We start from the raw sequence: 21,717 nt of genomic DNA, 5'->3' as shown, positions 1-21,717 counted from the left end.
ACTGCAGCTGTCCAGCACAGTGAGGTCACTACACTGCCAGCTGTCCAGCACAGTGAGGTCACTACACTGCCAGCTGTCCAGCACAGTGAGGTCACTACACTGCCAGCTGTCCAGCACAGTGAGGTCACTACACTGCCAGCTGTCCAGCACAGTGAGGTCACTACACTGCCAGCTGTCCAGCACAGTGAGGTCACTACACTGCCAGCTGTCCAGCACAGTGAGGTCGCTACACTGCCAGCTGTCCAGCACAGTGAGGTCACTACACTGTCAGGTGTCCAGCACAGTGAGGTCACTACACTGCCAGGTGTCCAGCACAGTGAGGTCACTACACTGCCAGCTGTCCAGCACAGTGAGGTCACTACACTGTCAGGTGTCCAGCACAGTAGGTCACTACACTGCCAGTTGTCCAGCAGAGTGAGGTCACTACACTGCTAGGTGTCCAGCAGAGTGAGGTCACTACACTGCCAGCTGTCCAGCACAGTGAGGTCACTACACTGCCAGCTGTCCAGCACAGTGAGGTCACTACACTGCCAGTTGTCCAGCACAGTGAGGTCACTACACTGCCAGTTGTCCAGCACAGTGAGGTCACTACACTGCCAGTTGTCCAGTACAGTGAGGTCACTACACTGCCAGCTGTCCAGCACAGTGAGGTCACTACACTGCCAGGTGTCCAGCACAGTGAGGTCACTACACTGCCAGTTGTCCAGCACAGTGAGGTCACTACACTGCCAGCTGTCCAGCACAGTGAGGTCACTACACTGCCAGCTGTCCAGCACAGTGAGGTCACTACACTGCCAGGTGTCCAGCACAGTGAGGTCACTACACTGTCAGGTGTCCAGCACAGCGAGGTCACTACACTGCCAGCTGTCCAGCACAGTGAGGTCACTGCACTGTCAGGTGTCCAGCACAGTGAGGTCACTACACTGCCAGTTGTCCAGCACAGGGAGGTCACTACACTGCCAGCTGTCCAACACAGTGAGGTCACTACACTGCCAGGTGTCCAGCACAGTGAGGTCACTACACTGCCAGGTGTCCAGCACAGTGAGGTCACTACACTGCCAGCTGTCCAGCACAGTGAGGTCACTACACTGCCAGGTGTCCAGCACAGTGAGGTCACTACACTGCCAGCTGTCCAGCACAGTGAGGTCACTACACTGCCAGTTGTCCAGCACAGTGAGGTCACTACACTGCCAGGTGTCCAGCACAGTGAGGTCACTACACTGCCAGCTGTCCAACACAGTGAGGTCATTACACTGCCAGCTGTCCAACACAGTGAGGTCACTACACTGCCAGCTGTCCAGCACAGTGAGGTCACTACACTGCCAGCTGTCCAGCACAGTGAGGTCACTACACTGCCAGCTGTCCAGCACAGTGAGTCACTACACTGCCAGGTGTCCAGCACAGTGAGGTCACTACACTGCCAGCTGTCCAGCACAGTGAGGTCACTACACTGCCAGCTGTCCAGCACAGTGAGGTCACTACACTGCCAGTTGTCCAGCACAGTGAGGTCATTACACTGCCAGCTGTCCAGCACAGTGAGGTCACTACACTGTCAGTTGTCCAGCACGGTGAGGTCAGTACACTGCCAGCTGTCCAGCAGAGTGAGGGTACTATACTGCCAGCTGTCCAGCACAGTGAGGTCACTACACTGCCAGCTGTCCAGCACAGTGAGGTCACTACACTGTCAGTTGTCCAGCACAGTGAGGTCAGTACACTGCCAGCTGTCCAGCAGAGTGAGGGTTCTACACTGCCAGCTGTCCAGCAGTGTGAGGGTACTATATTGCCAGCTGTTCAGCAGAGTGAGGGTATTAAACTACCAGCTGTCCAGCAGAGTGAGGGTACTATACTGCCAGCTGTCCAGCAGAGTGAGGGTACTATACTGCCAACTGTCCACCAAAGTGAGGGTACTATACTGCCAGCTGTCCAGAAGAGTGAGGGTATTATACCGCCAGCTGTCCAGCAGAGTGTGGGTACTATCCTGCCAGTTGTCCAGCAGAGTTAGGGGACTAAATTGTCAGCTGTCCAGCAGAGTTAGGGTACTGTACTTCCAGCTGTCTAGAAGAGTGAGGGTACTATACTGCCAGCTGACCAGCAGAGTGAGGGTACTATACTACCAGCTGTACAGCAGAGTGAGGGTACTATACTGCCAGCTGTACAACAGAGTGAGGGTACTACACTGCCAGCTGTCCAGCAGAGTTAGGGTACTGTACTTCCAGCTGTCTAGAAGAGTGAGGGTACTATACTGCCAGCTGACCAGCAGAGTGAGGGTACTATACTACCAGCTGTACAGCAGAGTGAGGGTACTATACTGCCAGCTGTCCAGCAGAGTGAGGGTACTATACTACCAGCTGTACAGCAGAGTGAGGGTACTATACTGCCAGCTGTACAGCAGTGTGAGGGTACTATACTACCAGCTGTACAGCAGAGTGAGGGTACTATACTGCCAGCTGTACAGCAGAGTGTGGGTACTATACTGCCAGCTGTACAGCAGAGTGAGGGTACTATACTGCCAGCTGTCTAGCAGAGTGAGGGTACTATACTACCAGCTGTACAGCAGAGTGAGGGTACTATACTGCCAGCTGTCTAGCAGTGTGAGGGTACTATACTGCCAGCTGTCTAGCAGAGTGAGGGTACTATACTACCAGCTGTACAGCAGAGTGAGGGTACTATACTGCCAGCTGTCTAGCAGAGTGAGGGTACTATACTGCCAGCTGACCAGCAGAGTGAGGGTACTATACTGCCAGCTGTACAGCAGAGTGAGGGTACTATACTGCCAGCTGTCTAGCAGAGTGAGGGTACTATACTACCAGCTGTACAGCAGAGTGAGGGTACTATACTGCCAGCTGTCCAGCAGTGTGAGGGTACTATACTACCAGCTGTACAACAGAGTGAGGGTACTATACTACCAGCTGTACAGCAGAGTGTGGGTACTATACTGCCAGCTGTCCAGCAGAGTGAGGGTACTATACTGCCAGCTGTACAGCAGAGTGAGGGTACTATACTGCCAGCTGTCTAGCAGAGTGAGGGTACTATACTACCAGCTGTACAGCAGAGTGAGGGTACTATACTGCCAGCTGTCCAGCAGTGTGAGGGTACTATACTACCAGCTGTACAACAGAGTGAGGGTACTATACTACCAGCTGTACAGCAGAGTGTGGGTACTATACTGCCAGCTGTTCACAAATAGGCGATGAGAACAATTAGGTGAAAAGAGCCTTGTGCTCAAATAGGGGATGAGAATTCTATGCCTAAACAGGCTATGAGAACAGGGTGCATAAACAGGCGATGAGAACAGTGTGCACAAACAGGCGATAAGGTCATTGTGCACAAACAAACGATGGAGACAGAGGGCGCACAAACAAACCATGAAAATTGTGTGCATAAACGGGCAATGAGAGTAGTGTGAACACAAACGAACACATAACACTGTGCACATAAACAGGCGATAAGAACAGGGTGCACACACAGGTGATCAGGACATTGTGCACATGCAGGCGAAAAGAATAGTGTGCACAAACAGGCAATGATAAGTATGCACAACAGACGACGAGAACAGTGTGCATAAACAGACGATCAAAACTGCAGTAACATTATTAGAGGAGTGTGCACAAACGGGCGATGAGAACTGTTTGCACAAGCAGATGATGAGGACAGTGTGCACGCAGTTAGTGTGCACAAACAGGCGATAAAAACAGTGTGCAAACAAATAGGACATTGGACACACAAACAGGTGCAAAACTGTGCACACAAATAGGTGATGAGAACATTGTACACAAACAGGCGATGAGAACATCATGCACACAAACAGGCATACAAACAGGCGATATGAACAGTGTGCACACACAAACAGGTGATTGGAAGATTTTGTACAAGCAGGCAATGAGAACAGTGTGAACACATAGGCGAGGTGTTCACACTGTGTGCTCAAACACGCAATGAGAACAGGCGATGTGTGGACAAACAGGCGATGATGACAGTGTGCACACAACCAGGTGATGATAACAGTGTGCACACAACCAGGTGATGATAACAGTGTGCACACAACCAGGTGATGATAACAGTGTGCACACAAAACAGGGAATGATGCATACAAACAGGTTAGGAGAACAGTGCGCACAAACATGCGATGAGAACAGTGTTCTCACAAACAGGTGATGAGAACTGTTTGCACACAAACAGGCAACGAGAACATTTGGCAAAAAACAGGTGATGAGAACAGTGTGCAGACAAGGCGGTGATGAAGGCAGTGTTGCATGTAAACAGGCGATATATGTGTGTGTGTGTGTGTGTGTGTGTATATGTGTGGTGTGTGTGTGTGTGTATGTGTGGTATGTGTGGTGTGTGTGTGTGTGTGTGTGTGTGTGTGTATGTGTGTGTGTATGTGTGGTGTGTGTGTGTGTGTATGTGTGTGTGTATGTGTGGTGTGTGTGGTGTGTGTGTATGTGTGGTATGTGTGTGTGGTGTGTGTGTGTGTGTGTGTATGTGTGGTATGTGTGTGTGGTATGTGTGTGTGTATGTGTGTGTATGTGTGGTGTGTGTGTGTGTGTGTGTGTGTGTGGTGTGTGGTGTGTGTGTGTGTGTGTGTGTGTGTGGTGTGTGTGTGTGTGTGTGTGTGTGTGGTATGTGTGGTGTGTGTGTGTGTATGTGTGGTATGTGTGGTATGTGTAGTGTGTGTGTGTGTGTGTGTGGTATGTGTGGTGTGTGTATGTGTGGTGTGTGTGTGTGTGTGTGTGTGTGTGGTGTGTGTGTATGTGTATGTATGTGTGGTGTGTGGTGTGTGTGTGTGTGTGTATGTGTGTGTGTGTGTGTGTGGTATGTGTGGTGTGTGTATGTGTGGTGTGTGTGTGTGTGTGTGTGTGTGTGGTGTGTGTGTATGTGTATGTATGTGTGGTGTGTGGTGTGTGTGTGTGTGTGTATGTGTGTGTGTGTGTGTGTGTGTGTGTGTGTGTGTGTATTATTATTTTCGTCTTGGAAACGTTGCACAAGAATACCCTTACCTTGCTACGGGTGCTCAAGAGTTGTTATTAATATAGATTTGGGGTGACGTTGCAAGTGGCCGCGTCAGGTAGGGAGACGTAGTTGATGTGGGAGGATAGGACGTAAGGCATCATTGTAGTGGGAGAAAAGAGAACAGGAAGCATAGTAGGTGAGGGAAGAGACGGGAGGACATTGTAATGGGAGGGGTGGGATTGGAAGAGGACGAACAGGAGGGACATTTTCATGGGAGGGGTGGATGTGGATGGTTTAGTGGAGGTGACATTTTTTTAAGAAGAATTCTCCAGCTGAAACTTCTCCGGTGGAGTGGAAAATCACCGTTGAAGAAATACAAAAAAAGTCGCATGAGATTACATGAAATGAATCAGTGGGAAGGGTAGGTAGGCACTGGAAAAGGGGGAAGACGGTGTGTAAAATGAACAAGGAAGGGTTAGGGGTGACATGCGTCACAGGAACAGGATGCCCTGCCACCCATCTGTGCCAGAGGGAGCCAGTCTAGGAGGAGTCAGCCCGCAGGAAGGAAGGCTAGCGCTCCCTTTCTAGTGTTTGTGAAGCTCACAGTCAGCATCACTGTCGGTCAGTAGAGGACTGTGTGTGCCCCACCATCATGACAGAGCAGTCGAGTAAGCTAAGTGTACTCAATGGTTCGCGAGGCAACATGAGAGACTGATTACTATATGTGGTCACTATTTCTGTGGGACGGAGAAACACTTATATATATATATATGTGTGTGTGTGTGTGTGTGTGTGTGTCTGTGTGTGTAAAGTTTTGAATTAAGCCTGGGAGAGTAAGGATGTAGAGATAGAACCACAGTCTTTTTTTTGTGTAAACGAAACAACCAAACGGGATAGATTAAATCGACATATAAACAGGACTTCCACTTTCTTAGAGACAAGTTTAGTTATTTCCGTCACGTAACAGTAATAACAAGTATGTTCACAGAGACAAGTGGTGGATTTACAGAACCGCGAAGAGAAGAAATTTATGAGGAGTTTTTGACCGAGATAGATAGGTCTTGGAGGCATTAAACTTATCCAAAGGATGAGTTTGCTGAGGAAGTTCTCTCGAGACGAGATGCAGATCGAGTGAGGAAAAAAATGGAGCAGAATTGAAGAAAGTGGATGAAGGCTACGACGTTGCGTCATCGTGTGGATGAAGGCTGCTACGTTGCGTCATCGTGTGGATGAAGGCTACTACGTTGCGTCATCGTGTGGATGAAGGCAACTACGTTGCGTCATCGTGTGGATGAAGGCTACTACGTCGCGTCATCGTGTGGATGAAGGCTACTACGTTGCGTCATCGTGTGGAGGAAGGCTACGACGTTGCGTCATCGTGTGGATGAAGGCTACTACGTTGCGTCATCGTGTGGATGAAGGCTGCTACGTTGCGTCATCGTGTGGATGAAGGCTACTACGTTGCGTCATCGTGTGGATGAAGGCTACTACGTTGCGTCATCGTGTGGATGAAGGCTACTACGTCGCGTCATCGTGTGGATGAAGGCTACTACGTTGCGTCATCGTGTGGAGGAAGGCTACGACGTTGCGTCATCGGCATTTGGTTATTTGTGGAAGAAAAGAAATCGTTGCAAAAGAAATGTCGGAGACACCTGGAGGGACACGGCTCCTGCCACAGAGATAGATCAACCAGAGAGAAAGCTAGACATGAGGGAGCAAAGTAAGGTGGGAAGCAAAAAGCTTTGGATATATATATATATATATATATATATATATATATATATATATATATATATATATATATATATATATATATATTTTTTTTTATTATACTTTGTCGCTGTCTCCCGCGTTTGCGAGGTAGCGCAAGGAAACAGACGAAAGAAATGGCCCAACCCCCCCAACATGTATATACATACGTCCACACACGCAAATATACATACCTACACAGTTTTCCATGGTTTACCCCAGACGCTTCACATGCCTTGATTCAATCCACTGACAGCACGTCAACCCCGGTATACCACATCGCTCCAATTCACTCTATTCCCTGCCCTCCTTTCACCCTCCTGCATGTTCAGGCCCCGATCACACAAAATCTTTTTCACTCCATCTTTCCACCTCCAATTTGGTCTCCCTCTTCTCCTCGTTCCCTCCACCTCCGACACATATATCCTCTTGGTCAATCTTTCCTCACTCATTCTCTCCATGTGCCCAAACCACTTCAAAACACCCTCTTCTGCTCTCTCAACCACGCTGTTTTTATTTCCACACATCTCTCTTACCCTTACGTTACTCACTCGATCAAACCACCTCACACCACACATTGTCCTCAAACATCTCATTTCCAGCACATCCATCCTCCTGCGCACAACTCTATCCATAGCCCACGCCTCGCAACCATACAACATTGTTGGAACCACTATTCCTTCAAACATACCCATTCTTGCTTTCCGAGATAATGTTCTCGACTTCCACACATTCTTCAAGGCCCCCAGAATTTTCGCCCCCTCCCCCACCCTATGATCCACTTCCGCTTCCATGGTTCCATCCGCTGCCAGATCCACTCCCAGATATCTAAAACACTTCACTTCCTCCAGTTTTTCTCCATTCAAACTCACCTCCCAATTGACTTGACCCTCAACCCTACTGTACCTAATAACCTTGCTCTTATTCACATTTACTCTTAACTTTCTTCTTCCACACACTTTACCAAACTCAGTCACCAGCTTCTGCAGTTTCTCACATGAATCAGCCACCAGCGATGTATCATCAGCGAACAACAACTGACTCACTTCCCAAGCTCTCTCATCCCCAACAGACTTCATACTTGCCCCTCTTTCCAAAACTCTTGCATTTACCTCCCTAACAACCCCATCCATAAACAAATTAAACAACCATGGAGACATCACACACCCCTGCCGCAAACCTACATTCAGTGAGAACCAATCACTTTCCTCTCTTCCTACACGTACACATGCCTTACATCCTTGATAAAAACTTTTCACTGCTTCTAACAACTTTCCTCCCACACCATATATTCTTAATACCTTCCACAGAGCATCTCTATCAACTCTATCATATGCCTTCTCCAGATCCATAAATGCTACATACAAATCCATTTGCTTTTCTAAGTATTTCTCACATACATTCTTCAAAGCAAACACCTGATCCACACATCCTCTACCACTTCTGAAACCACACTGCTCTTCCCCAATCTGATGCTCTGTACATGCCTTCACCCTCTCAATCAATACCCTCCCATATAATTTACCAGGAATACTCAACAAACTTATACCTCTGTAATTTGAGCACTCACTCTTATCCCCTTTGCCTTTGTACAATGGCACTATGCACGCATTCCGCCAATCCTCAGGCACCTCACCATGAGTCATACATACATTAAATAACCTTACCAACCAGTCAACAATACAGTCACCCCCTTTTTTAATAAATTCCACTGCAATACCATCCAAACCTGCTGCCTTGCCGGCTTTCATCTTCCGCAAAGCTTCCACTACCTCTTCTCTGTTTACCAAATCATTTTCCCTAACCCTCTCACTTTGCACACCACCTCGACCAAAACACCCTATATCTGCCACTCTATCATCAAACACATTCAACAAACCTTCAAAATACTCACTCCATCTCCTTCTCACATCACCACTACTTGTTATCACCTCCCCATTTGCGCCCTTCACTGAAGTTCCCATTTGCTCCCTTGTCTTACGCACTTTATTTACCTCCTTCCAGAACATCTTTTTATTCTCCCTAAAATTTAATGATACTCTCTCACCCCAACTCTCATTTGCCCTTTTTTTTCACCTCTTGCACCTTTCTATTGACCTCCTGTCTCTTTCTTTTATACATCTCCCACTCAATTGCATTTTTTCCCTGCAAAAATCGTCCAAATGCCTCTCTCTTCTCTTTCACTAATACTCTTACTTCTTCATCCCACCACTCACTACCCTTTCTAATCAACCCACCTCCCACTCTTCTCATGCCACAAGCATCTTTTGCGCAATCCATCACTGATTCCCTAAATACATCCCATTCCTCCCCCACTCCCCTTACTTCCATTGTTCTCACCTTTTTCCTTTCTGTACTCAGTCTCTCCTGGTACTTCCTCACACAGGTCTCCTTCCCAAGCTCACTTACTCTCACCACCCTCTTCACCCCAACATTCACTCTTCTTTTCTGAAAACCCATACAAATCTTCACCTTAGCCTCCACAAGATAATGATCAGACATCCCTCCAGTTGCACCTCTCAGCACATTAACATCCAAAAGTCTCTCTTTCGCACGCCTGTCAATTAACACGTAATCCAATAACGCTCTCTGGCCATCTCTCCTACTTACATAAGTATACTTATGTATATCTCGCTTTTTAAACCAGGTATTCCCAATCATCAGTCCTTTTTCAGCACATAAATCTACAAGCTCTTCACCATTTCCATTTACAACACTGAACACCCCATGTATACCAATTATTCCCTCAACTGCCACATCACTCACCTTTGCATTCAAATCACCCATCACTATAACCCGGTCTCGTGCATCAAAACCACTAACACACTCATTCAGCTGCTCCCAAAACACTTGCCTCTCATGATCTTTCTTCTCATGCCCAGGTGCATATGCACCAATAATCACCCACCTCTCTCCATCAACATTCAGTTTTACCCATATTAATCGAGAATTTACTTTCTCACATTCTATCACATACTCCCACAATTCCTGTTTCAGGCGTATTGCTACTCCTTCCCTTGCTCTTGTCCTCTCACTAACCCCTGACTTTACTCCCCAGACATTCCCAAACCACTCTTCCCCTTTACCCTTGAGCTTCGTTTCACTCAGAGCCAAAACATCCAGGTTCCTTTCCTCAAACATACTACCTATCTCTCCTTTTTTCACATCTTGGTTACATCCACACACATTTAGGCACCCCACTCTGAGCCTTCGAGGAGGATGAGCACTCCCCGCGTGACTCCTTCTTCTGTTTCCCATTTTAGAAAGTTAATACAAGGAGGGGAGGATTTCTGGCCCCCCGCTCCAGTCCCCTCTAGTCGCTTTCTACGACACGCGAGGAATACGTGGGAAGTATTCTTTCACCCCTATCCCCAGGGATAATATACATATATATATACATATACACATACACACACACACACACACATACACACGCACATACACACACACACACACACATACATATATATACATATGAAAAATGCAAGAAACAATTTAGAAAACTGAAACTTCTAGCTTGAAATGAATGAAAAAAATGAATGTCACATAATGGTTCAACCTCTGGCTATGGAAAAAGGAAATGTATAATTTATTTACACAAACGTCAATAGCAGTTCTCATCAATTTAACCAGTGTATCAATAAGCTTCAATGTCTAAGCTACATTTTTTCCAGTTTCACTATTTTCTTGTCAAAACACCATGTATGAAAACTATCACTCCAGTAACACAACTATAAGCATTTACTTCCCCTTTAAAAAAAGTTCTAGGGAAGTCTGTCTCGATACACTGCGGGACACTCTACCACCTGGCGAGGTTTGTGTTGCAATGGTTCCCGATTCACAAACGTAGTAGCATCACTGGTGGGCCAAGGTAGTTCCGTTTGCGAAGAGGCGCTTTATATGATGTCTTGGCACACGATGATCTTAACGAGGTGATGATAGAGGTCCAGTGGAAGTGTTGGTCAGCGATGGGCAAATTCCTTGCCATACCAAAGTGGTTGGTATGAGAGGAAAACCATCTTCTGTAAGCCAAGCAGCGAGGGTGGGTGGCGTTATATATATATATATATATATATATATATATATATATATATATATATATATATATATATATATATATATATATATATATATATATATAAGTTTTTATCGAGGATGTAAGGCATGTGTACGTGTAGGAAGAGAGGAAAGTGATTGGTTCTCAGTGAATGTAGGTTTGCGGCAGGGGTGTGTGATGTCTCCATGGTTGTTTAATTTGTTTATGGATGGGGTTGTTAGGGAGGTGAATGCAAGAGTTTTGGAAAGAGGGGCAAGTATGAAGTCTGTTGGGGATGAGAGAGCTTGGGAAGTGAGTCAGTTGTTGTTCGCTGATGATACAGCGCTGGTGGCTGATTCATGTGAGAAACTGCAGAAGCTGGTGACTGAGTTTGGTAAAGTGTGTGAAAGAAGAAAGTTAAGAGTAAATGTGAATAAGAGCAAGGTTATTAGGTACAGTAGGGTTGAGGGTCAATTCAATTGGGAGGTGAGTTTGAATGGAGAAAAACTGGAGGAAGTGAAGTGTTTTAGATATCTGGGAGTGGATCTGGCAGCGGATGGAACCATGGAAGCGGAAGTGGATCATAGGGTGGGGGAGGGGGCGAAAATTCTGGGAGCCTTGAAGAATGTGTGGAAGTCGAGAACATTATCTCGGAAAGCAAAAATGGGTATGTTTGAAGGAATAGTGGTTCCAACAATGTTGTATGGTTGCGAGGCGTGGACTATGGATAGAGTTGTGCGCAGGAGGATGGATGTGCTGGAAATGAGATGTTTGAGGACAATGTGTGGTGTGAGGTGGTTTGATCGAGTAAGTAACGTAAGGGTAAGAGAGATGTGTGGAAATAAAAAGAGCGTGGTTGAGAGTTCAGAAGAGGGTGTTTTGAAATGGTTTGGTCACATGGAGAGAATGAGTGAGGAAAGATTGACCAAGAGGATATATGTGTCGGAGGTGGAGGGAACGAGGAGAAGAGGGAGACCAAATTGGAGGTGGAAAGATGGAGTGAAAAAGATTTTGTGTGATCGGGGCCTGAACATGCAGGAGGGTGAAAGGAGGGCAAAGAATAGAGTGAATTGGAGCGATGTGGTATATCGGGGTTGACGTGCTGTCAGTGGATTGAATCAAGGCATGTGTATGGGGGTGGGTTGGGCCATTTCTTTCGTCTGTTTCCTTGCGCTACCTCAAAGGCCCAGTCCTCTGTTCTTAACGCTACCTCGCTAATGCGGGAAATGGCGAATAGTTTGAAAGAAAAGAAAATATACATATATATATATATATATATATATATATATATATATATATATATATATATATATATATATATATATATATATATATATATATATAGGTAAAGGGGAAGAGTGGTTTGGAAATGTCTGGGGAGTGAAGTCAGGGGTTAGTGAGAGGACAAGAGCAAGGGAAGGAGTAGCAATACTCCTGAAACAGGAGTTGTGGGAGTATGTGATAGAATGCAAGAAAGTAAATTCTCGATTAATATGGGTAAAACTGAAAGTTGATGGAGAGAGGTGGGTGATTATTGGTGCATATGCACCTGGGCATGAGAAGAAAGATCATGAGAGGCAAGTGTTTTGGGAGCAGCTAAATGAGTGTGTTAGCGGTTTTGATGCACGAGACCGGGTTATAGTGATGGGTGATTTGAATGCAAAGGTGAGTAATGTGGCAGTTGAGGGAATAATTGGTATGCATGGGGTGTTCAGTGTTGTAAATGGAAATGGTGAAGAGCTTGTAGATTTATGTGCTGAAAAAGGACTGATGATTGGGAATACCTGGTTTAAAAAGCGAGATATACATAAGTATACTTATGTAAGTAGGAGAGATGGCCAGAGAGCGTTATTGGATTACGTGTTAATTGACAGGCGCGCGAAAGAGAGACTTTTGGATGTTAATGTGCTGAGAGGTGCAACTGGAGGGATGTCTGATCATTATCTTGTGGAGGCTAAGGTGAAGATTAGTATGGGTTTTCAGAAAAGAGGAGTGAATGTTGGGGTGAAGAAGGTGGTGAGAGTAAGTGAGCTTGGGAAGGAGACCTGTGTGGGGAAGTACCAGGAGAGACTGTGTACAGAATGGAAAAAGGTGAGAACAATGGAAGTAAGGGGAGTGGGGGAGGAATGGGATGTATTTTAGGGAATCAGTGATGGATTGCGCAAAAGATGCTTGTGGCATGAGAAGAGTGGGAGGTGGGCTGTTTAGAAAGGGTAGTGAGTGGTGGGATGAAGAAGTAAGTGTATTAGTGAAAGAGAAGAGAGAGGCATTTGGACGATTTTTGCAGGGAAAAAATGCAATTGAGTGGGAGAAGTATAAAAGAAAGAGACAGGAGGTCAAGAGAAAGGTGCAAGAGGTGAAAAAAGGGCAAATGAGAGTTGGGGTGAGAGACTATCAGTAAATTTTAGGGAGAATAAAAAGATGTTCTGGAAGGAGGTAAATAGGGTGCGTAAGACAAGGGAGCAAATGGGAACTTCAGTGAAGGGCGCAAATGGGGAGGTGATAACAAGTAGCGGTGATGTGAGAAGGAGATGGAATGAGTATTTTGAAGGTTTGTTGAATGTGTCTGATGACAGAGTGGCAGATATAGGGTGTTTTGGTCGAGGTGGTGTGCAAAGTGAGAGGGTTAGGGAAAATGATTTGGTAAACAGAGAAGAGGTAGTAAAAGCTTTGCGGAAGATGAAAGCCGGCAAGGCAGCAGGTTTGGATGGTATTGCAGTGGAATTTATTAAAAAAGGGGGTGACTGTATTGTTGACTGGTTGGTAAGGTTATTTAATGTATGTATGACTCATGGTGAGGTGCCTGAGGATTGGCGGAATGCGTGCATAGTGCCATTGTACAAAGGCAAAGGGGATAAGAGTGAGTGCTCAAATTACAGAGGTATAAGTTTGTTGAGTATTCCTGGTAAATTATATGGGAGGGTATTGATCGAGAGGGTGAAGGCATGTACAGAGCATCAGATTGGGGAAGAGCAGTGCGGTTTCAGAAGTGGTAGAGGATGTGTGGATCAGGTGTTTGCTTTGAAGAATGTATGTGAGAAATACTTAGAAAAGCAAATGGATTTGTATGTAGCATTTATGGATCTGGAGAAGGCATATGATAGAGTTGATAGAGATGCTCTGTGGAAGGTATTAAGAATATATGGTGTGGGAGGCAAGTTGTTAGAAGCAGTGAAAAGTTTTTATCGAGGATGTAAGGCATGTGTACGTGTAGGAAGAGAGGAAAGTGATTGGTTCTCAGTGAATGTAGGTTTGCGGCAGGGGTGTGTGATGTCTCCATGGTTGTTTAATTTGTTTATGGATGGGGTTGTAAGGGAGGTAAATGCAAGAGTCCTGGAAAGAGGGGCAAGTATGAAGTCTGTTGGGGATGAGAGAGCTTGGGAAGTGAGTCAGTTGTTGTTCGCTGATGATACAGCGCTGGTGGCTGATTCATGTGAGAAACTGCAGAAGCTGGTGACTGAGTTTGGTAAAGTGTGTGGAAGAAGAAAGTTGAGAGTAAATGTGAATAAGAGCAAGGTTATTAGGTACAGTAGGGGTGAGGGTCAAGTCAATTGGGAGGTGAGTTTGAATGGAGAAAAACTGGAGGAAGTGAAGTGTTTTAGATATCTGGGAGTGGATCTGTCAGCGGATGGAACCATGGAAGCGGAAGTGGATCATAGGGTGGGGGAGGGGGCGAAAATTTTGGGAGCCTTGAAAAATGTGTGGAAGTCGAGAACATTATCTCGGAAAGCGAAAATGGGTATGTTTGAGGGAATAGTGGTTCCAACAATGTTGTATGGTTGCGAGGCGTGGGCTATGGATAGAGATGTGCGCAGGAGGATGGATGTGCTGGAAATGAGATGTTTGAGGACAATGTGTGGTGTGAGGTGGTTTGATCGAGTAAGTAACGTAAGGGTAAGAGTGATGTGTGGAAATAAAAAGAGCGTGGTTGAGAGAGCAGAAGAGGGTGTTTTGAAATGGTTTGGGCACATGGAGAGAATGAGTGAGGAGAGATTGACCAAGAGGATATATGTGTCGGAGGTGGAGGGAACGAGGAGAAGAGGGAGACCAAATTGGAGGTGGAAAGATGGAGTGAAAAAGATTTTGTGTGATCGGGGCCTGAACATGCAGGAGGGTGAAAGGAGGGCAAGGAATAGAGTGAATTGGAGTCATGTGGTATACAGGGGTTGACGTGCTGTCAGTGGATTGAATCAAGGCATGTGAAGCGTCTGGGGTAAACCATGGAAAGCTGTGTAGGTATGTATATTTGCGTGTGTGGACGTGTGTATGTACATGTGTATTGGGGGGGGGGGTTGGGCCATTTCTTTCGTCTGTTTCCTTGCGCTACCTCGCAAACGCGGGAGACAGCGACAAAGTATAAAAAAAAAAAAAAAATATATAATGTCAGGGCAACTACATACGATTCCCCAGAATCTCTCAGGGATGATGATCAGAAATCAGTTACACAGGAAGGAATATCAACAATGGATCTCACTTAACGGAAGCCATATACAGGGGATCAAAGACTGACACTGAGGATGTTTGGTGATATGGGAGTTAAGAAGGGATTCAAAGACTTTTGGAAATGGTAGATGTTTAATGACTGGGTTTGAACGGTCACCCTTCATAGGGACTGGATGTACCAACGCAATCCTCTGGTTTTTAAGCAGAGAAGAAACAGACAAGAAAGCTAAGAGAGAGAGAGAGAGAGAGAGAGAGAGAGAGAGAGAGAGAGAGAGAGAGAGAGAGAGAGAGAGAGAGAGAGAGAGAGAGAGAGAGAGAGAGAGAGAGAGAGAGAGAGAGAGAGAGAGAGAGAGAGAGAGAGAGAGAGAGAGAGAGAGAGAGAGAGAGAGAGAGAGAGAGAGAGAGATTTTTGGAATGCTTGAAAAGAGATTACAGGGAGAAGATTACAGGGAGGAGATTACAGGGAGGAGATTACAGGGAGGAGATTACAGGGAGGGGGTTTAGGATTAGTGAGAGGAGCATTAGAGGGATGAAGGAATATTAGTCATGTAAGGTAGAGTTAGAGAAGAAATGGAAAATTGAAGAAAAGCTAGAACGACAGAAGTTAGTAGAGATTACCTTTAACCCAAGAGCAGAAAAACCTATCATACTTCCTTTGGATAAAAGAGAGCTTTATCTCACGTATAACTTGCTTGCAGCGATGGATGGCAGTTGGAGAAAGGAGAGTTTTGCCAAGCCTGATATGCCTAATAATGTTTGATCCCTTGCCTGAATGGCCTCGAAACAAGAACGGTTGTACCATGGCTTGGAAGAAGACGTCATCTTGGGGTAAGAGGGGATAAATACTGCCACCCACGCAGTAATGACCCCTGCTATGCGTTTTGTGGAGACACGAGCAGAACCACACAAGGAAAGTTAGATTTTATTTTGCAAGGTATTCCAGTCAGCTTTTGTTGAGGTGTCAATATATACGTTTAGAGGTGCCTTTAAAATAACTGCGAGCGAAATTGTGTCGCTACAGCACGAAGAATCAGAGGTGAAAAACATATACAGAATATAGGGAAAGTGGTCATAGGGGGTCAGGAATATGGGTAGGGTGGGAAATAATTTGTCCTAGATCACTTGAGAATGGAGAACGTTTGGGTTTCAATACCCCCACCGTCCGTATAGGAGGAATTCAACCATTCCCTATGGCTGGAGTTGAGTTAGTAAAAAGAAAGATAAAGGATTTGTAGAATCAGGAGAGCAATAGACGAAACAAGGAAGAGTGTTGATGTAATAAGTACAGACAACACCTTTGAACCGAAATTGTGAGAGGAGATTATAGGTGGACATGCGACTGTCGGGTCTCAGAGAGAAGTAAGATATCAAGATGGTGTTTAACAATAGAGAGGTTACTAGACAGACCACAAATGTTGATATTGCGAATAGAGAAAGGGGTAGGTTATCCAAGAGGATTCTTAGCACCATATTATAATGAGGACTAGGGACCACAGGGTTGATGGTGCTTGTGAGATGGCAGGACTAGCCCGGTAGTCCCGTTTTGATGAGACAGAAAGTAAAGACATGGAGGGTGTGCGATGGTTCCAGACAACAAATTGATGGCTCTCAGTCATATTACAATGATCTTTTGTTCACATACATTATGTATCCATAGGTGAATGTTGAGTCATATCACGTTACATTTTTGTTGAAGCGCTGTAATGCCTTGTTAACATGCATCATTTGTTTACATAAATGGTAAAAATCTAATGACGTAGAGTTTCATTCTTGCTGGACTGGAATAATATTGTGTTGACATGCACGCAACTCAGGGGAAACTAAGCTGTCTGCTTGCGTCGCTGTGTACTTAATGACTGATGGTATATGACATTCACAATGGTATGCTTAGGATGGTATTCGTGCCGTGGTGAGCAACGGGGTCTACACCGGTCATTTCCCAACAGGCGCATATAGCCAGCCGGTCATTTGTAGACCCCGTTGATTGAAAACACCTACATGACCACATTTACTTCAAAAGTCACTCATCGTTTTATGAAACTTTATCAACTTTATTTTACTTTGATGACAGTAAACCTTTTATGCTATTATCATTATTATTATTATTATTATTATTATTATTATTATTATTATTATTATTATCATTATTATTATCATTATTATCATTATCATTATTATTGGTATCATTATGCTCTTCAGCTTCGGAAATTATTCCATGTTCAAACTGGCTGCTTATATTGTAAGCAATTTACAATTATAAATGTATATACGTCTTAAAATAACATCTGCATATTTACTACTGTTCCGCGGGGTTCGAAGTCTGGTAATTTTGTAGAGGACAAAAAATGGACAGATCAATGCAAAATATTAAGCCTCTGGGAATTCATATTCACAAGTATTAGCAATAGGTCTGTGGGTGTCATCGACCTTGCCTTAGTGAGGCCTGAGGCTTAATTTGGGCTGCCCACTTAGAGTACATACAATCTCTAGAAAATATACAAAAAAGAAAGACAAAACTGATGGCGAGCATTACAGGATTAGATTAAAGAAATTGAATCTACAGTCTAGTGAAAGACTCAGGTAAGTGATGCTTTGAATATCATAAAGGTAACAATATCAAGTGATCAACTTGACACAAATTAACATATAAAGGAAACAGATGGACATTGTCATGAAACTGGCTTATCGATGTATAAAACACACTGGGAAGTTTTAGAAACAGATTGGAGGCGTATGTCGTATGTGTCTGAACATGCTGCTTTGTTTGGATGTACATGCCACGCACTTGAGATCGAACCAATGAATGCAGAATTCTTCTCAGACAGGCTAAAACCTGTACACTTTTATAAGAAGAAAAACAAACATTGGTGAAGCTTCCTTATGTGACTACAGCTGGTAGCCAAAAAAAAAATGTATCATCTAGCAGCAGGATGTCTGAGAACATGTGCCACATACAAATTCTTTTGTTTCCCCACGTACTTCTCACAATCTAAAGCAAACACCTGATCCATCAACACACATCCTCTAACCACTACTAAAACCACACTGTTACTGCTCGTCTGTTGCTCTGTACACTCGTTCACTCTCTCAAGTCACTACTCTCAGACAACGTACCCGGTACACTCAACCAACTTCAGACCATTATGTTATTGGTACACTGACCACTGTACCCCTTGACGTTGCACTACACATGCATTCTGCCAGTGCTCAGGCCCTTACTGTGATCCATACATACAAAGAAAATACCAACCAATTAACATCACAGTCACCCTCTCTCTTGAGAAATTCACCTTGCTGTATTTCTCTCACTCCGCTTACCACCCAAGCCCAAACGTCTTACATCCTCATAACTATTCAACAGTTCAAGGTATCCACTCCTCCTCCTCCTCGCTTCATTAGAACTTGTTACCACTTCCCTTATAGCCTCCTTCACTGGTGTTCCCGTAACACTACGGTAAAGTTCATATATCATTGACACGTCCCAGATCCATGTATCTAGGACGTGTTAATGATATATGATAGCGTTCATATGCACTACATTTGTGTTCATATGCCTCAACGTATGAGGCTGGTGGTACTAATATTCAGAGAGCACAAGGTAAACAACAACGGAAATACAACATAAGGAATCTCATGCACTACTTGTTGCCCTGAGATAGAACTCTCTTGTTGCCTCGTGGTTAAGGCCTGCTGTGCTATAAGACCGGGTTCGAATCCTCGACGTCTATAGGTCCACGTGTCCAGTACATGTCAAAGAAATATAAACTTTACTTGCAGTGTTGAAGGATTGATATCTTGTTATCTAAGACCCGTGTGGTCTGGGGTATCCCCAAGCCAGGTGGGTCACCTGATGTGCCTCATAGTCCAATGGTTAGCGTACCGATGTATCGTTTAGCATGCACTCCCCCAGGTAATGCACTCCGCCAGTCTGCAAGTTATTATCATATGTTGTACTTTGCTTAGTCATGCTCATGTTGTAGCAGCTAACTTACTTCTGTATTATGATGCGCATGTACTTTACTGTTGTATTCAAGCTAAAACAGTATATCAATTGTATAAGGTATTTATGATCGCCAAAATATACATTTTATCTTCATTAGAAATATTTAATCTCGACTATAAAAAAAGTGCAATATACAATTGTAATGATAAGGTCAATTTTAGGTTCAGGGCCACCCCAAACTATGGACAATTCGTATTACTTCATTACTTAATAATTTCTGTCTTACGGATAGATTTGGAGGCAGCCTCGAAAATGCTAGCAGTAACACTCATTTTCAAAATATTTGTATGAATGCTGTCCTCATCCTTACTAATGTTGAATCGGTACATTTGGTCTAATCCTCCAGCAAACCTTATCGATATGGCATTGATATTACATAGAGACCACATTCCGTAATTCTTGTGTGCTCTATGTACAAGGTTATCACTTCGCACATCTTGCAAGATGATTCATTTGAACTCTTGTGCAGTTCATAATTTGGCCATGCATGTTTTTCCGCACTGTAAGTGAAGACGATCCAGTGTGTACCTTGTTTAATATTACACGTAAGTATGGTTTGTGTGATTCACTACACAATCCAGAAGTTTTTGTCATTAGATGGGGGCAGTTATTGTTTCAACAATGCTAAGACGGAATATATTTTTCAGGTCGCCCATTGATACTGAAACTGCACCGTCATGATTCTAGAAGAACAGCATATGGAAGACTCTTTGGGAGTCTGTTTCATGACAATGTTTGGAACAAGTACGGAATGCAGCTCTGATGTCTTCAATTGCCATTTTTAGGTTGGCTTTTTTGACACTATGCTGACACATCCTCTTCAAGTGATCGCCGTTCACTGCAGTTCCATGATGCCCACGGTGCATACATTGCCATGCTCAGTTGACCTCAGATCCTTCGATCCACCAAATTTGCACGTGCCTACAATGGATCACCACCGTCAGTAGATCACCACCCTCAGTGGATCACCACCTTTAGTGGATCACCACCTTTAGTGGATCATCACCCTCAGTAGATCACCACCCTCAGTGGATCACCACCTTTAGTGGATCACCACCTTTAGTGGATCACCACCTTTAGTGGATCACCACCCTCAGTGGATCACTACCCTCAGTGGATCACCACCTTTAGTGGATCATCATCTTCAGTGGATCACCACCTTTAGTGGATCACCACCTTTAGTGGATCAACATCTTCAGTGAATCACTACTTTCAGCGGATCACCACCGTCGATAGATCATCTTCAGTGAATCACCACCTTTAGTGGATCACCATCGTCAGTGGATCATCACTGTCAGTGGATCACTACCTCTGGCAGATCACCATAGTCAGTGCATCACCACCGCCAGTGGATCACCAACTTTAGTGGATCACTAAAGTCAGTGGATCACTAAAGCCAGTGGATCACCATCGTCAGTGGATCACCACCTTTAGTAGATCTCCACCATTGGTGGATCACCACCTTCAGTGGATCACCACCTTCAGTAGATCACCTCCAGTGGATCACATCTGCAGTGGATCACCACCGGACATAGAAGCCAGGCTACGTGGGGTGAGGCAGAGGGTCGTAATGTATGACGAATCCTCATTGTGTATCACCCGTTACTAGTGGGTCTCCCAGGGAACCGTACTTTTCATTCCTATGAACGATACTGACGCAGGGCTGAGTAACGTAGTGTCTACATATGCATGTGATCCATAGATCGGCAATGACCAAATTAACGGAAGAAAATTGGTTAAGATTACAGGAGAATCTAGACTTATCGTCAGATGGTCTAGAATACGGCAAATGCCATTGAAAATCAATCAATTTCAGCTGTTACAAGTAGAAAACCGCAACAAGACAATCGATTATGAACGAATGAGCCACAAGACAGAGGGCAACCCTAGAGTGTGAGCCATCTAGAGGTCACTTGTCTCCAACAACGTTAGATTCTCCAGCATTGCAATGAAGCTGCGCAATGTTAGCATTGGTGAACAGAAACTTTTCACACAAAAGCAATGATGTGATATTGCCACTAGATCCTACATCTAGTTAGACCCCACCTCCAATATTCAGTGTAGTTCTGGCTCCCCTACTTAATGATATCTTTAAATGGGAAACATTGTAGCGAAGAGCAATTCGGTTCATTCCTCCCTTGCGTAAGAAGTCATATAAGGACAGATTGCGAGAATTGAACTTGTTCTCTTTGAGCAGGAGGCGTCTCCGAGGCAAATCAATAAAATGCTTTAGAATCATTAAAGGATTTAAAAACGTTGATATTGACTGATTTTTTTTTTTATATAGTAGCACCAACACTGCCAACAAGAGAAAATGTTGGTCACCAAATTAATCTGGAGTGGACGAAACATTTCTTATGACATTATAGAAGCGTGGCATAAGCTCTCAGAAATGTTGGTCAGAACAAACTCTTAATATCATATTAAACTTGATCATCACTTGTCCCTCTTTGGTATCAAATCTTTCATTGGATCATCATAACGTAGTATATGTTATGCTACACTTACATGCCAGCATTGGTTCACTTGTGTCGCC

General features: G+C 44.5%; 1 protein-coding gene across 3 annotated transcripts in view; it reads left to right on the top strand.

Annotated features, from left to right (window-relative positions):
• Positions 1 to 5,244: 5,244 nt before the first annotated feature.
• The window catches only part of LOC139764697 (organic cation transporter protein-like), a 133,403-nt gene continuing 116,930 nt past the window's right edge, over positions 5,245 to 21,717 (top strand). For 2 of the 3 annotated variants that reach the window (XM_071691585.1, XM_071691583.1), the window contains exon 1: positions 5,245 to 5,618. In XM_071691585.1, the coding sequence (XP_071547686.1) occupies positions 5,603 to 5,618 (16 nt within the window). In that variant the 5' untranslated portion in view covers positions 5,245 to 5,602. The remainder of the gene's footprint in view (positions 5,619 to 21,717) is intronic. The other variant, XM_071691584.1, reaches the window with a different exon arrangement.

This window comes from Panulirus ornatus, chromosome 50 (genome assembly GCF_036320965.1).
Source record: "Panulirus ornatus isolate Po-2019 chromosome 50, ASM3632096v1, whole genome shotgun sequence".
NCBI classification, from domain to species: Eukaryota; Metazoa; Arthropoda; class Malacostraca; order Decapoda; family Palinuridae; genus Panulirus; species Panulirus ornatus.
Note: the sequence above shows the minus strand (reverse complement) of the source record. Positions and strands in the feature narration are given on the sequence as shown.